We start from the raw sequence: 15,802 nt of genomic DNA, 5'->3' as shown, positions 1-15,802 counted from the left end.
CCCATCTTAAGATCCTTGATGGAGGAGCGGAGGTTCTAGGCCAAAATCTCCAGGTAGGCCGTGCTATCCATCTTCCCATAGATGCGGACCAGATGGCCAGGCCCCTTGGCTGAGAAACAGCCCCACAGCATGATGCTGCCACCACCATGCTTGACTGTAGGGATGGTATTCTTGGGGTCGTATGCAGTGCCATCCAGTCTCCAAACGTCACGTGTGTGGTTGGCACCAAAGATCTCGATCTTGGTCTCATCAGACCAGAGAACCTTGAACCAGTCTGTCTCAGAGTCCTCCAAGTGATCATGAGCAAACTGTAGACAAGCCTTGACATGACGCTTTGAAAGTAAAGGTACCTTACGGGCTCGTCTGGAACGGAGACCATTGCGGTGGAGTACGTTACTTATGGTATTGACTGAAACCAATGTCCCCACTGCCATGAGATCTTCCCGGAGCTCCTTCCTTGTTGTCCTTGGGTTAGCCTTGACTCTTCGGACAAGCCTGGCCTCGGCACAGGAGGAAACTTTCAAAGGCTGTCCAGGCCGTGGAAGGCTAACAGTAGTTCCATAAGCCTTCCACTTCCGGATGATGCTCCCAACAGTGGAGACAGGTAGGCCCAACTCCTTGTAAAGGGTTTTGTACCCCTTGCCAGCCTTGTGACCCTCCACGATCTTGTCAATGATGGCCTTGGAATGCTCCTTTGTCTTTCCCATGTTGACCATGTATGAGTGCTGTTCACAAGTTTGGGGAGGGTCTTAAATAGTCAGAAAAGGCTGGAAAAAGAGATAATTAATCCAAACATGTGAAGCTCATTGTTCTTTGTGCCTGAAATACTTCTTAATACTTTAGGGGAACCAAACAGAATTCTGGTGGTTTGAGGGGTTGAATAATAAATGACCCTCTGAATAAACTTTTCACAATTTAAAAAAAAATTAAACAAAGAAATAACATTCTTTTTTGCTGCAGTGCATTTCACACTTCCAGGCTGTAAACCTGCTAAATCTGCAGGGGGTTGAATACTACTTGTAGGCACTGTATGATGGGTATATGGGCACGGGCCTATGGGATCGTGGATATGTATTATTATTATTATTATTATTTATTGTTATAGCGCCATTTATTCCATGGCGCTTTACATGTGAGGAGGGGTATACATAAAAACAAGTACAATAATCTTAAACAATACAAGTCATAACTGGTACAGGAGGAGAGAGGACCCTGCCCGCGAGGGCTCACAATCTTCAAGGGATGGGTGATAATACAGTAGGCGAGGGTAGAGCTGGTCGTGCAGCGGTTTGGTCGATCGGTGGTTACTGCAGGTTATAGGCTTGTCGGAAGAGGTGGGTCTTCAGGCTCTTTTTGAAGGTTTCGATGGTAGGTGAGAGTCTGATATGTTGTGGTAGAGAGTTCCAGAGTAGGGGTGATGCGCGAGAGAAATCTTGTATGCGATTGTGGGAAGAGGAGATAAGAGGGGAGTAGAGAAGGAGATCTTGTGAGGATCGGAGGTTGCGTGCAGGAAAGTACCGGGAGACGAGGTCACAGATGTATGGAGGAGACAAGTTGTGGATGGCTTTGTATGTCATGGTTAGGGTTTTGTAATGGAGTCTCTGGGAAATTGGGAGCCAGAAGTATGATGGGTATATGGGCACTGGACTATGGGATGGAGGATATGTATGATGGGTATATGGGCACGGGACTATGGGATGGCGGATATGTCTGATGGGTATATGGGTACGGGACTATGGGATGGAGGATGTGTGATGGGTATATGGGCATGGGACTATGAGATGAAGGATGTGTGATGGGTATATGGGCACTCGACTATGGGATGGCGAATATGTATGATGGGTATATGGGCATGGGACTATGGGATGGAGGATGTGTGATGGGTATATGGGCATGGGACTATGGGATGGAGGATGTGTGATGGGTATATGGGCACTCGACTATGGGATGGTGGATATGTATGATGGGTATATGGGATGGAGGATAATTATAATTTGCTATAACTAACCACAGTTAGTTACTGTGCCCGGGCAGCGCCGGGCTCTTCAGCTAGTGTATGTGTATATATATATATATATATATATATATATATATATATATATATTCAGCCTCCGACAGTTACCTGCCTTGATCCATCTCAGATCGCTTTGTGGTCTGTGCAGAAACAGGAAACACACATACATATATATATATATATATATATATATATATATATATATATATATACACACACACATACCAACCACTGGGCAAAATTTCAATTGTAACCCTTTTAATACGTGGTGTGAAAATAGCCTTTAGGAGGCTGAATTTCTCTTGCGACCCCCCCTCCCGAAACTAAACAAAGTAACTGACAAAGTTGGTAAACCTAAGAATAAGTCGTGGTTTATGGGCAGTTGTTTCTAAAGTGTACCTACACTGGAACTCACAATAAACACTTCCATAATCACGTGTAAGTGACAAGCGAGAAAGCAAAGTAGGTCACATAACAGGGACAGCAGTGCTTTACCTGGAGCGGCGCTGTAATTACCGGCATCAGTCACTGCACCGGCATGACTCACAGTTTATATCCAGAGCTCCAGCAGCCAATACAATAGTCCTCATGTCTGACATGCACCAGTATGGAAAAACACACTGCACTGGTGTCACTGGGAGAACAGCAGCCAAAATCCCTGTTATTTATTTCCTCTTCAACAAATCAATGCCGTGAGTAGCGTCTTACGGCTGTCAATCCTCATGTGATGCAGACTGGATGCACACGAACATAATGATCTGCCTTGTGAAGTCTCCCTATAACTTCATACTTAGGATTGTGGGGTGTAACCATCGAACAGATAATCACATGTTCTAGCAACATGCCATTACCGTTAAAAAAACAAACACTTAAGGGGTATTCCCATCTACAAGATCCTACCCAATATGTAGTAGGTGTAATAATTAATACTGGCAAATATTTCTAATTAGAAATGTATAGTTTTTCTGATTCGCTATGTCTCTTTCCTCATGTGTAGGCATTGCAGGACCTTGGGTATCCATGGTTACAGCCACTAGCAACTAGTTGTCACTATATCAGTGGTCGTAACAATGGATACCCAAGGTCCTGCACATGAGTAAAGAGACATAGCAAATCAGAAAAACTATACTACATTTTTAATTGGAGGCATTTGCTAATATTATTACACCTACTAAATATTGGGATAGGATCATCGAGATGGGAATACCCCTTTAACACCATTAACTATTGCCCCACTCACACTTATGCCTAAGTTTATACAAAAGTTTAAAGTGTTCTTCTAGATTCAGAAATCTTTCGACATTTCAGAAGTTGTAGTCTAAAGGCCCTTTTACATTTAGCGATGCACCAGCGATCCGACCAGCGATACGACCCGGTCAGGATCGTTGGTGCATCGCTAAATGGTCGCTAGTGAGCTTTCACACAAAGATCTCACAGCGATGCAGCAGCGACGCAGCGGACGATACTCACCTTTCACACACAGCGATCCTGGCGTCTTCCCACCCGCGTCTAGCATCGCTCGTCTCACACAGCAGGAAGCCCAACAGGAAGCAGACGACGAGAAATGGAGCCGCCCAATCTTGCGCGATCAGCGATGGACAGCGGGGGAGCCGGTCGGAGGTAAGTATCACACATAGCGATATCGCTATAACGTTACAAAACCAGTGACGTTTTAGCGATATTGCTAGCGATATCGCTATGTGTAAAACCCCCTTAAGGGTATGTGCACACGCTGTGGATTGGGGTGCAGATTTGGCCACGCGGATTTTGTAAAATCCGCAGGTAAATCTGGTCAAAAGACCTGCGGTTTTACCTGCGAATTAGCCTGCGGTTTTGTCCTTCGGTTTTTCATCTCCACAATGGAGGAGATGGCAAACCGCAGTGGAATCCGCAGAAAGAATTGACATGTCAATTCTTTCTGCGGTTTAGAAACCGCAGCAAAACCGAGTGGAAAAATCCGCACCGTCTGCACTGCGGTTTTTAATATCCATGGGATATTATGGTACTGTACACCGCAGCAAAAACTGCTGCGGATCTGCACCGGCCAAATCCGCTACGGAACCGCAGCAGAATCCGCAGCATGTGCACACACACCCTGAGATTCTGGGTGCTGAAAACCTAATGAAAACAAAAAGGGCAGAAGTGCCTCTATGTGAGTGGTGCGTTATCAGGGGGGTACAGGGCCTCCTTGGCTGCTCCTCAGAGACATCAGTTTGACAGTATAGGGACATCTTTACTTTTTATGAGGCCACACACTGCTTACACTCCTCTACCGGAGCAGATGTGAAAACAGCGCTCAGTTAGACACTTCTGCCAATCTGTCGAAACACCCGACCCCAGAAACAAAACTTAAGTGTTTTAACATGTCTGAAGTTTTCTGACCGTAGAAGTAAACTTTACCATTGTACTTCCCATACTACAAATACTAATAAAAATCAAATTTAATTCAGCATATCAGCTCACCGGACTCCCCAGGCCACATGTAGGAAAGAATGGTCTAAGTAATGACAGCATAGTTCCTATAAAACACTTTTCCCCTAAAAGATCAAATACCAGTGACGGCACACAGGCTCTCAAGCATATCAGGACAACTACACTTGTAAAGCCAGCTTCAGTAATCTATTGTGTTTTATAATAAGCCAACGGACCAGTCCCTCCACAGTCCCGATAGATGTGGCCCTGGTATCCATTCTTACGTGTAATCTGATGACCAGTCCCTCCATACAACCAAAAGCTGGGGCCCCCAACAGTATTTTTGCACTGTAACCGGCCGATGACTAGTCACTATCATAAACCCAATAGATGCGGCCCCTGGTAGTTATTCTAACTTGTAACCTGCCGATGACCAGTCCCCTCCATGGACCACATAGCCGTGGCCCCCAGTACTATTTCTGACCAATAACCAGGGAATGACCAGTCCTTTCATAGGCCTGATAGCTGGGGCCATTGGCAGCTATTCTGAGTTTCTGACCCATAAACTGACTAGCTTTTCCTACAACATCCTAATGTAAAGACAACAGGCCCTGAGTGCAAATCACACACCTAACAATGAACAGTGGGAAATTTCAGCTCTGTAGCCTGTAGAACTGTGAATGCAGCTCCTGGAGATAAGTTTGAAGCAAAAGACTATGCTCTGTGGCCAATTAATGGGAGGAATGGGGAGTCAATATGCAAACAATTGCAGAAATGTGACTTCAGATGCTAGAAAAATGATAATTACTTACCGGTAATTTGATTTTCCAGAGCCATGACAGCACCGCAGACATGAGAGATGGTATCCGCCCCAGAAAACCTGTAGCAGAGACATAAGAAGGCGGCAGCACCTCTCTCCTCAGTTTGTTTCAGAGTATGCAAAGGTAACTGTAACCGCCTTATTAGTTTATATACATGTTATATAACAGTGTCACTAATATTCACCTTCTTTTCCATATATATATATATATACACACACACACACACACAACCTTAAATTTTCTAGTGCACCACACAACCATCACCAAGATAGGGTGGGAACAATGCGGTGCCGTCATGGCTCTGGAAAATCAAATAACCGGTAATTATTTTTTCCCTTCCCCATGACAGCACCGCAGATATGAGAGGAAAGATAGATTAGACTCCTAGGGTGGGACAACAGCAGACAACACTTTTCTCCCAAAGGCCAGATTTGAGGGTCCTAGGTCTAGTCTATAGTGCCGGAAGAAAGTGGATGGTGAGGACCATACTGCTGCCTTACAAATCTGCTCAACCGAAGCATTTGCCCTTTCAGCCCAGGATGTGGCTATCGCTCTCGTAGAGTGAGCTGTTACACCCAGTGGGGGAGTCTGATCTAAAGAAGAATAAGCCAGTGCAATACCCATACGTAACCATCGTGCAATCGTTGACTTTGAAGCTTTCTTACCCCTGTTTGGCCCCTGAAAGGAGACAAAAAGGGCTGAAGACTGTCGCCATGATTTTGAGGCTTCTATATATTGAAGCAGGCAACGTCTGACATCTAGACAATGAAAGGTTTTTTCTCCCTGGGATTTGGGGTTTTGACAAAACGAGGGCAAAATTATCTCCTGCTCCCTGTGGAATTTGGAATTTACCTTCGGTAGGAAGGCCAGATCCGTTTTTATGATCACTCTATCATCCAAAAAGGTGGTATATTGTGGATTTACAGATATTGCCTGCAGCTCGCAGATACGCCGAGCTGAGGTTAGGGCCACCAGGAGTACTGTTTTTAGCGTTAGCGCCTTTATTGAGATGGAAGCAATAGGTTCAAATTGAGACGCTGTCAGTGCCCTTAATACTAAATTTAGATCCCAGGGAGCTACCTTATATGGTAATTTTGTGGGCCTGGATGTAAAGGAGGCCCGAATGAATCTATAGATCCATGGGTGATCAGCCAGTTTTTGATCAAACAACGCCCCCCAGGGCCGATACCTGCACCTTTAAGGTGCTTGTGGACAGTCCTTTTTCCAGTCCTTTCTGGAGGAACTCTAGGACCTATTTTATTGGTATTTTTTGGGCTGTCCCAGTCCATTGTCGGCCCGTGAACTGTAAGAATTTTTCCCAAATTTTTTGGTATTTACGTGAAGTTACCTCCTTTCTGCTAGCGAGCAGGGTGGTTACTAACGGGACTGAGAACACTTTTGCTAGAAGGAGTCCCCTCTCAAGTTCCACGCAGTGAGGTGCAGCCCATAAACCCGGGGATGTTCTACTGGGCCCTGGCATAGCAGACTTGGGGTATCTGGGAAGATCCATGGGTCCGAGATAGACATGCGTCTGAGCCACGTGAACCATGCCCTCTTCGGCCAGAAGGGCACAACCAGGATTATTCGAGCTTTGTCATGTCGGATCTTTTTCAAGACTACTGGAATCAATGGAAACGGGGGGGGAGACGCATAGGCCAGACGAAATCTCCACTGGTGTAGTAGCGAATCCACCCCCTCTGGCCATTCTCTTGGGTTTATTGAGTAGAACCTGTCCACTTTTCGATTTTCCCTGGTAGCAAATAGGTCTACCTCTGGTGTGTCCCAGGCAGAGCAGATTTCCCCAAATATTTTTTGATTTAGGGACCATTCTCCCTGGTGTAGTACATGCCGGTTTAAATAATCGGTCAGATAATTGTCTGCCCCTTTTAAATGTGTACCCGATAAGGATAGAAGATTGTTTTCTGCCCATGCAAATAATTCCCTGGCTTCTGTCATAAGGGTTGCCGACCTTATGCCCCCTTGTCTGTTTATGTATGCTATGACCGTGTTGTTGTCGGATAATATGGTGACATGTCTCCCTTGCAATTCTCGCTTTACTAGGGGAAGGGCTCGCCTTACAGCCGCCAGTTCTTTTAGATTTGAGGATGCATCCCTTATTCTGGGTTCCCACTGGCCCTGTAGGGTTCATTTCTCTATGTGTGCCCCCCAGCCACTCGGACTTGCGTCAGTGGTCAGTACCACCGAGTTTTGAGTAGTCCAAGGCACTGATCTGTTTAAGTTTTCGGTGCTCAGCCACCATTTTAATGACTCCTGCTCATGAGGTGAGAGAATGATCTCCCGGTTGAAATTGGAGGGACCCCTCTCCTGCTCGGATAGGATCTGCCACTGTAGTTCTCTCGTATGGGATTGTGCCCACCGGACCGCTGGGATTGTTGCTTGTTAACGTGCCCAGGAGTGACATTGCCTCTCTTACTGATATGGCTTGACCGGATTGTATCCGTTGTATTTTTTGTTGGATAGCCCCTATTTTCCTTTCTGGAAGAATGTATTGCTGTTTTAATGAGTCCAATAGAATTCCAAGGAATTTTTGTGACTGAACTGGAGTCTGGATTTTTTTAGATTGATCATCCAGCCTAACCTGGTCAATATTTCCAGGACCTTTGTAACTGCACTTTCGCAATTTTGCTTGTCGTTTGCTATAACGAGGAAATCGTCTAGATAGGGTACCAATAGGATATTTTCCCTCCTTATAAAAAACGCTACTTCCCTGATGAATTTTTGTAAATATACGAGGGGCTACTGATACCCCGAAGGGTAGGCACTGGTACTGGAGATGAGTGGGGACTTGAGCAATCTCTACTACCAATCTTAGATATTGTTGGTGTTCTCCCCATATTGGCACATGGTAATAGGCAACCCGGGTCGAGTAACTTTACTGCTGATCCCAAGGTCTCCATTTTGAATTTCTCTGTCCTGATGTATTGGTTCAGGGCTTTGAGATTGAATATGGTTCTTAGTGACCCATCTGGTTTTGGCGTGAGGAACAGAGTGCTGTAAAACCCTTTCCCTTCTTGATGATACGGTACTTTTATTAGTACCTCTTTTTGTATGAGGAGTTGAATCTCCTTTTCTAGCGTGGCCTGAATCTTTTTGGCTACCCGGGTCACTTTTACTCTTTGAGGTGGAAGGCTTAGAAAACGTAGTCGTAGGCCCCCAGCTAATAGGTCGGTTACCCACTTTGAGGCGGGCAATGCTACCCATTGATGGACAAAGAACCGAAGCCTTCCCCCAACCACCCTGGCGTCATTGCTTAGTATCGGGTCTCGGGGTGGTTTTACTAAAGAGGAATCCTTTCTCTTTTCCCCTCCAGGGTCTGCCCCGCGTGGCTCTATCGTCTGGCCGCCCTCGGGTCCCTCTATTTCCTGCTCCACGAAAGGACGAGCGAGCTTCAGTCCACCGACGCCTAGGGAAGGGGGGTGTAAACAGTTTTTTCTTATCTGACGCTTTTTCCAAAATTTCGTTCAATGCTTTCCCAAACAGGTATTGACCCTCACAAGGGACGGCGCAGAGTTTAACCTTTGACTGGAAGTCTGCCGACCAGTTTTTTAACCATAGTGCTCTGCGGCCTGAATTTGAAAGGGCGCATGCACGGGCGGCACCTGGGACGGAATCTACTGCGGCGTCAGCCAGGAATCCTGCTGCCTTCTGCAAGGAAGGTATTGCCTCCAGCAGTATCTCCCTTGGGCATTTATTACTAATTTGGTCACTTAATTCGTCTAACCACTCGACCATGGCACGTGCTGTACAAGTGGCGGCCACCCCCGGCTTAAACGACCAAGCCGATGCCTCCCAAGCAGATTTTAGAAAAGCGTCTGCTTTCTTGTCAAGGGGATCTTTTAAGGCGCCCATGTCCTCAAATTGCAATGCTATTCCTCTGGATGTACTAGCAATGGCAGAATCTAGTCTGGGTGCTTTTTCCCATTTATCGCATGCCTCCTCATCAAACGGGTATTTACGTTTGAGCGCCTGCGGTATGGACATTTTTTTGTTGGTTTTTATCCATTCCCTCTTGATTAAATTTAACAGGTTATCATGAAAGGAAAAAACCCTTCGTTTTTTCCCCTCAAGATTACTAAACATAGCATCTTGAATTGATTTTGGCTCTTTTGGCGTTTCCAGTCCCATTGTGGACCTTACAAGTTTTAGTAATTTCCCAATGTCCTCAGGTAGGAAATATGGACGACCCTTTTCCTCGTCCGAGGAATCCAGGTCCGAGTGTGAGGGCCCTATCTCTCCTTGCTCTTCCTCAGACTCTATGTCGGTAGTTACTGTATTTCTGTGGGAGGAAGAGGAGGAGGTGGGGCCGGGGGTGAAGCGAGTGTTACATCGGAGCTAAGTGTAGTCTGCTCCTTCAATTCATCTTTGATTGTCGACTTTACTTGATCCCGGATCATAGTTTTAATGCTCTGGAATAGGGATGGTGACTCTTCGGCCACTTTTAATGCATGAGCGAAAGTCGCTTCTCATAAGTTTTAGCTAGGGCCTTTTTGCATAATGCACACACCTTGTTCTTTTGTTTTGATGTGGCCTTTCCCTAAGGAAGACATACAAAGGGCAGTTGTTAATATAATGTGTTGTCTTACCAAGGCACTCACCCGGCCCTCTGGGTACCCCGGTGGCCTGTGGCTCTTCCTCCTGCGCGCGCATCTCGCCTTCAGCATCCATCTGCGCTCTGCTGCTGATCTGGCTCTGCTATTCTGGAGCCTGTATGCAGCTTCTCAGGAACCGGTGGCACCTGCCTTGCTTCCCTTTTTATGGAGGAGCGGTGTGCGCTTCTGGGACTGCTCCCTCCCGGAAGTGCCCAGTACACCGCTCCCCCGGCGTGTGACGTCACAGCCTGCGTCATGGTGGCCACGCCTCCCCCGACCCAGCCTCCCACTGGAGCGGCCGCCGGGGAGTCTCACGAGGAGGACATCATTCACAGCGCCCACCGAGCTGGGCCGATAGGCGCACGCCACCGTGCCCCGCTGCCATCCTCTCCTCGCGGACCTCGGCCTCCTGACTGGCTGATATCAGAGGGAGATCCCTCCGGAGGTACGGACTCTGCCCCCCTGGCATCCGCCTGCGGGAAACAGGAAACCAAACTGAGGAGAGAGGTGCCGCCCCCTTCTTATGTCTCTGCTACAGGTTTCCTGGGGGCGGATACCATCTCTCATGTCTGCGGTGCTGTCATGGGGAAGGGAAAATTGAGACAGCAATCTGTGGCTCTCAGGACATGCTGTGAGTTTTAGTTTTCCAACTGGGAAGGGAAACTTTTTTTTCCAAATGTTAAGTACAAGCTTCTGGTATTATATGCACTTTCCATGATCAGTAGATGACCTGGTCACCAGATAGGCATAATGTGGAGGAGATCCAGCTCTGGAGTCAGCGCCAAGAGCCAGGACCTGTTCTGCTAAAGGTGGGCACGTGACTGAAATCACATGGTCACTAATAACACCACAGGTCCTCCCGGGTCATCTGCTAACCAAATAATGATGCGATTCATTCAATTGTAATTGAATCTCTTCTTCTCGTCCGACTACATGCACTACCGACCCCATTCCCTCACATCTCCTCCAGTCGTCACAACTCACCTAACTATAATCTTTAATCTCTCCCTCTCCTCGGGCTTTTTACCATCCTCCTTCAAACACTATCGTTACTCCATTACTAAAGAAACCCGCTTTCGACCCATCCTGCACAAACAACTACAGACCAGTCTCCCCTTCATCTCTCCACTCACTCCCTCCTATAAACTTCACAGTCCGGCTTCCACCCCTACATTCGACTGAAACTACACTCAAAGTTAGACTTGTTTCACATTTGTGTAAGGAGGAGCTGCAGAGGGAAGCGGACTTCCTCTGTGAAGCTCCGCCCACTGCCGCACCTCCTCCGTCAGCTCCGCCTCTGTAAGCATGCGGCCTGCGTACCCTATCTTTAGCATTGGGTACGCAGGCCGTGCTGATGCATGCGGATGCCTCTGGTGACCAGGTCATCTACTGGTCATGGAAAGTGCATATAAACCAGAAGCTTGTACTTAACATTTGGAAAAAAAAGTTTCCCTTCCCTAAAGATAGGGTACACAGGCCGCATGCCGACGGAGCAAGAGCTGACTGGAGGTGTGGCCATGGGCGGAGCTTCATGGAGGAAGTCCACATCCCGATGCAGCTCCTCCATATGCAAATGTAAAACCAGCCTTACCAATGACCTTCTGACAGCAAAACTTAACGGTGACCACTCTCTGCTCATTCTTCTCGACCTTTCTGCAGCTTTCGACACTGTTGACCACCGTCTCCTACTATCTAGGCTCCAGTCACTAGGCATTAAGGACACTGCTCTCTCCTGGCTCTCTTCCTAGCTTTCTGACCGCTCCTTCAGTGTTTTGCTCACTGGCTCCACGTCATCTCCTCTTCCTCTCGCTGTTGGGGTAACCTCAGGGCTCAGTCCTTGGCCCCCTTCTCTTCTCTCTTTACATGGCCCCAACTGGACAGACTATCAGCAGATTTGGCTTTTAGTACTATCTTTATGCTGATGACACACAACTATACACGTCATCCCCTTTGGTCTCATCTGACCAGAGCCCCTTCTTCCACATGCTCTGTGTTCCATTCATGGCTTTTTGCAAAAGGAGCTCCTCGTGGTTTGCTTTAAAAAAGTCTTTCTGCTTGCCCCTCTTCCCTAAAGGCAGATCTGTGAAGTATACGACTAATAGCTACTCTGTGGACAGATTCACCCCGCTGAGCTGTGGATCTCTGCAGCTCCTTCAGTGACCATGGGCCTCCTGGCTGCTTCTCTAGTTAGTGCTTTCCCTGCTTTGTATGTCAAGTTAGGTGGACGGCCATGTCTTGGTAGGTTTGCAGTTGTGCCATACTCAATCCATTTTTGGATGATGGACTGAACACTGAACTGTGAGATATTCAGAGCTTGGGCTATTTTTTTTGTTCATATAACCTCACCCTGCTTTACTCTTCTCCAAAACTTTATCCGTGACCTGTCTGGTGTGTTCCTTGGTTTTCATGATTGTGTTTTGTTTGATAGTTTATGTTCTCAAGCATCTGAGGCCTGCAGTTATACTGAGAAGAAATTACACCGAGGTGGACTCAATTTCCTAACTATTTTACTCCTGGAGCCAATTGGTCACTCAAGATTTTATTTAGGATTAACAGACTACAGGCGACTGAATATAAATGTACACCACAATATATATATATTATTTAGAAAACCATGTATCCTTTCCTTTACACTTCACAAATAGTTACTTATCATATAAAAACCCAATAAAATAAATGTAAAGTTTGTGGGTATAACATGAAATAAAATGTGGAAAGGTCCACAGGGTATGAAAACTATCAAGGTACTGTATATAAGGGCAGTTTCACACGTCCAGATAATTCCGGTACCGGAAAAACCAGTACCGGAGGTATCCGTGTCCATGTGCATACGGAGGTCATCCGTGTGACATCCGTGTGCTATCCATATGTCCGTGTGTACCATCTGTGTGCTGTCCGTATGCTGTCCGTGTTTTTGAAAAATTATTTTTAATGTTAACCCTTTGACTTTTAAAAACGCACACGGACAGCGTCCGTGTGCGGTACGTGTTTACACGGACCCATTGACTTGTATGGGTCCGTGTGATCCGTGCTGTTGCACAAAAACAGACATGTCAGCGTGTTTTGCACACGGACACATGGTCCGTGAAAACATGCTGACATCTGCATAGACACATTCATGAGAATGTGGCTACGTGAGTCAGTGTCTCCGGTACGTGAGAAAACTGTCACTACACGTACCGGAGACACTGACGTGTGAAACTGGCCTAAAGGAAAGGAGCAGTATACCATAGAAACAAGGCAATAAGCACCCTTCAGGAAAGCTGGGTGATAACCCTTCACTGGCAGCAGCCATGTTGTTGGTCATCCACCTTTTCCAAAAGCAAAAAGGATAAAAGTGTTTTATATACAGTATAATAGGTATTTTTAAAGCTTTTCCTAGCCTACAAATGTTAGAAAAAATGTATAAAATGGTGTGTGTGTGTGGGGGGGGGGGGGGGGTAAACCCAACTGAGGCAGAGATGCTATGTCCTGCCACTAAATCTGTATCAGGACACCATTTATAAGCGCACAGGGGCTTAGATCTATTATAGCATATTACAGACCAGCATCAGATTACAGTACAGCATTATATCATATATGACACCCTATGCACCATATTACATATATTACAGCATTTCATGTTAGTCTACAACTATAATTTTATATACACTTATAGTCTAGTAGCTTATAGACTATAATATACTGTGCTATTAGTCTAGTCCTATATCATCCTATATTACAATACAGTAACAGTCTAGCACACTAATATATCATAGGACATAGCTTGCAAGCATGGTCCTCACTCCTTTTGTAAACTACCTTTTGTACACACACATTAAGCTCCGGCCCAAGACATTATACGTATCTATTACACCTCAGCCCAGGACTGTATAACACATATTACACTCCGGCCCAGGACATTATATGTATATATATTACACCTCAGCCCAGGTCCAGGCTCGGATTGGCCCACAGGGTAACAGGAGAATCCCCTGGTGGAGCCGTGGGCAGATCTGGGCCCCCAACCCCACTATATGGATAGTACTTGTCATAATTCACTTGATTCAGAAAAAAAAGCATCTCATCATTCACTAACCAAACTACCCAGTTTATTATTATATAGAGATATAGGTACATTTGTGAATGAGGGCAATGTAATATTTGTATACAGGTGAAAATGGGCCCCCAAAGCCATTGTTACTGGTGGGCCCTTGGCACCCAGTCCGACACTGCCCAGGTCTGTACATGACATTATATACACACACATATTACGCTCAGGCCCAGGACATATATGTATATATTACACCTCAGCCCAGGACTGTGCATGACTGACACACACAACCTGGTGGTCTTCTCACCTCGTCAGCGCTCAGCTCCTCCATGATTTTCCTTTTAATGGTGGCAGAGTTGTGGGCTCCGTGTGAGGGGCAGGAGGAGGGGGTGGCAGGGCCGGGGGCCTCCGGCTTCAGGGCTGCATTGTCTCCGGCAGAGTCTGGAGAGAATGATGGTGGATGAGGAGAGGAGCCGCTCTCTGCGCCGCCGCACACTACGCTCCTTCCGCTCAAACGCCGTGAGGTAACGCGAGCAGACCGGGGACACGGGGGCGGGGCCTGTACACCGGGAGCGGCGCCGCTTCACACACGATTATTCATCAAAACAACCGGGCGGCCATCTTGCGAGGAAGCTCATGTGACATCAGTAGACCCCACCCACCGAATGTAAGAGGTGGCCAATCAGCGAGCTAGAGAGGCGGGGAATGTGCTTATAGGGGTGTGGCCAATGTGAGACCGCAGATAGGGCAGAGAAAGGGGGGCCGCCTGGCAACAGGGGAAGAGTCGGGTGTCCATGGCAACCAGGCCTAGTCCTTCCTGTTCGGGGCCTAAATACAGTGTTGGGGGGTAACAGCCATTTTCTGCCAAGAACTCAGTGTAGATATAGTCATTGCTGTAGTATGCAGAGCAGAGAGTGTAGAGGTCAGCCAGGGCAGTAGTCCAAGAATCACCCACGTGCACACGGGTGATCCTTCTTGTTGGGTTGACGCTATATACAAGCAGGAGCCCAGAAAAAGTTCTTCCGTTGGCACCGTCAGTCCATCACCTCAAGCTTGTACCTGTGGGTACTCTGTCCCTAAGTGTGGCGTCCCCCTCCCATGGGCGAGCTGCCTGGCCCTAGAGCACCCTCCGTTGTGGCCTCCGCACCCGGTCCATCAGTCCATGGACCCATTATTCCTTCAAGGTCCAATCTTGCTATTCAGCAGAAGGGGCGCAACGAAAAAAACATAACAATTCACCGTTCTCTTTAGGCCGCAATTGCTCCAGTCTCTGGAGCACAACAGGGCTCCCTTGCCTGTGAGGACGCAGAATAGTCCTAAGTAGAGTTGAGCGACTTTGGTCGGATCGGGTTTCGTGAAACCCGACTGAAACAAAATTTGAGTCGGATGAAACTGGTCTGACTAGGGCAAAAAAAGTCGGCGTTTCGTCCGAAACCCGACCCCAATGTAAGTCAATGGGGAATAAAAGTTGGCATTGAGTGGATGAATGTCATCCGCTCAATGCCGACTTTTATTAGGCATTTCAGTAACATTCACAAAATCTTCATTTTTTTTTCTCTATGGTCACATCTGTTACATTCAAATCATCATCTTTCTTTGCGGTTCCTCCACAGTGCAAGGTAGCGGCATCCTGCCCACTACGCCACGTGTAGAGGTCAGCCGGGACAGTAGTCGTGGCTAAAGCTTATCTGGCTTTCCAGGCCCTGGCCTCCCTTTACATAAGAATCACGTTTCACTTTCGGGTTGCTTGCCTCTTCATTCTCTTCGCTGTCAGGGTTCTTCCTTTGCTCACTAAGGTCACCATTGGCCGTTTGTGGAATAACAGACACACAGTCCAGTTGTAACTCAAAATGCAAAACTTTACTCTCATAACTTCGCAGCACATCTAGGTTCAATACAACATCTTCAGCAG

General features: G+C 46.9%; 1 protein-coding gene across 2 annotated transcripts in view; it reads right to left on the bottom strand.

Moving 5' to 3' along the window:
• Positions 1-14,538, bottom strand: part of UBE4B (ubiquitination factor E4B) — a 123,574-nt gene extending 109,036 nt beyond the window's left edge. The window contains exon 1 of one of the 2 annotated variants that reach the window (XM_073585015.1): positions 14,198-14,538. In XM_073585015.1, coding sequence (XP_073441116.1) covers positions 14,198-14,221 — 24 coding nt within the window. In that variant the 5' untranslated portion in view covers positions 14,222-14,538. The remainder of the gene's footprint in view (positions 1-14,197) is intronic. The other variant, XM_073585014.1, reaches the window with a different exon arrangement.
• Between the last annotated feature and the right edge of the window lie 1,264 nt (positions 14,539-15,802).

This window comes from Dendrobates tinctorius, unplaced genomic scaffold (genome assembly GCF_039654945.1).
Source record: "Dendrobates tinctorius isolate UK_male_01 unplaced genomic scaffold, ASM3965494v1 ptg000086l, whole genome shotgun sequence".
Taxonomy (NCBI): Eukaryota; Metazoa; Chordata; class Amphibia; order Anura; family Dendrobatidae; genus Dendrobates; species Dendrobates tinctorius.
This window is presented reverse-complemented; position numbering and strand designations above follow the sequence as displayed.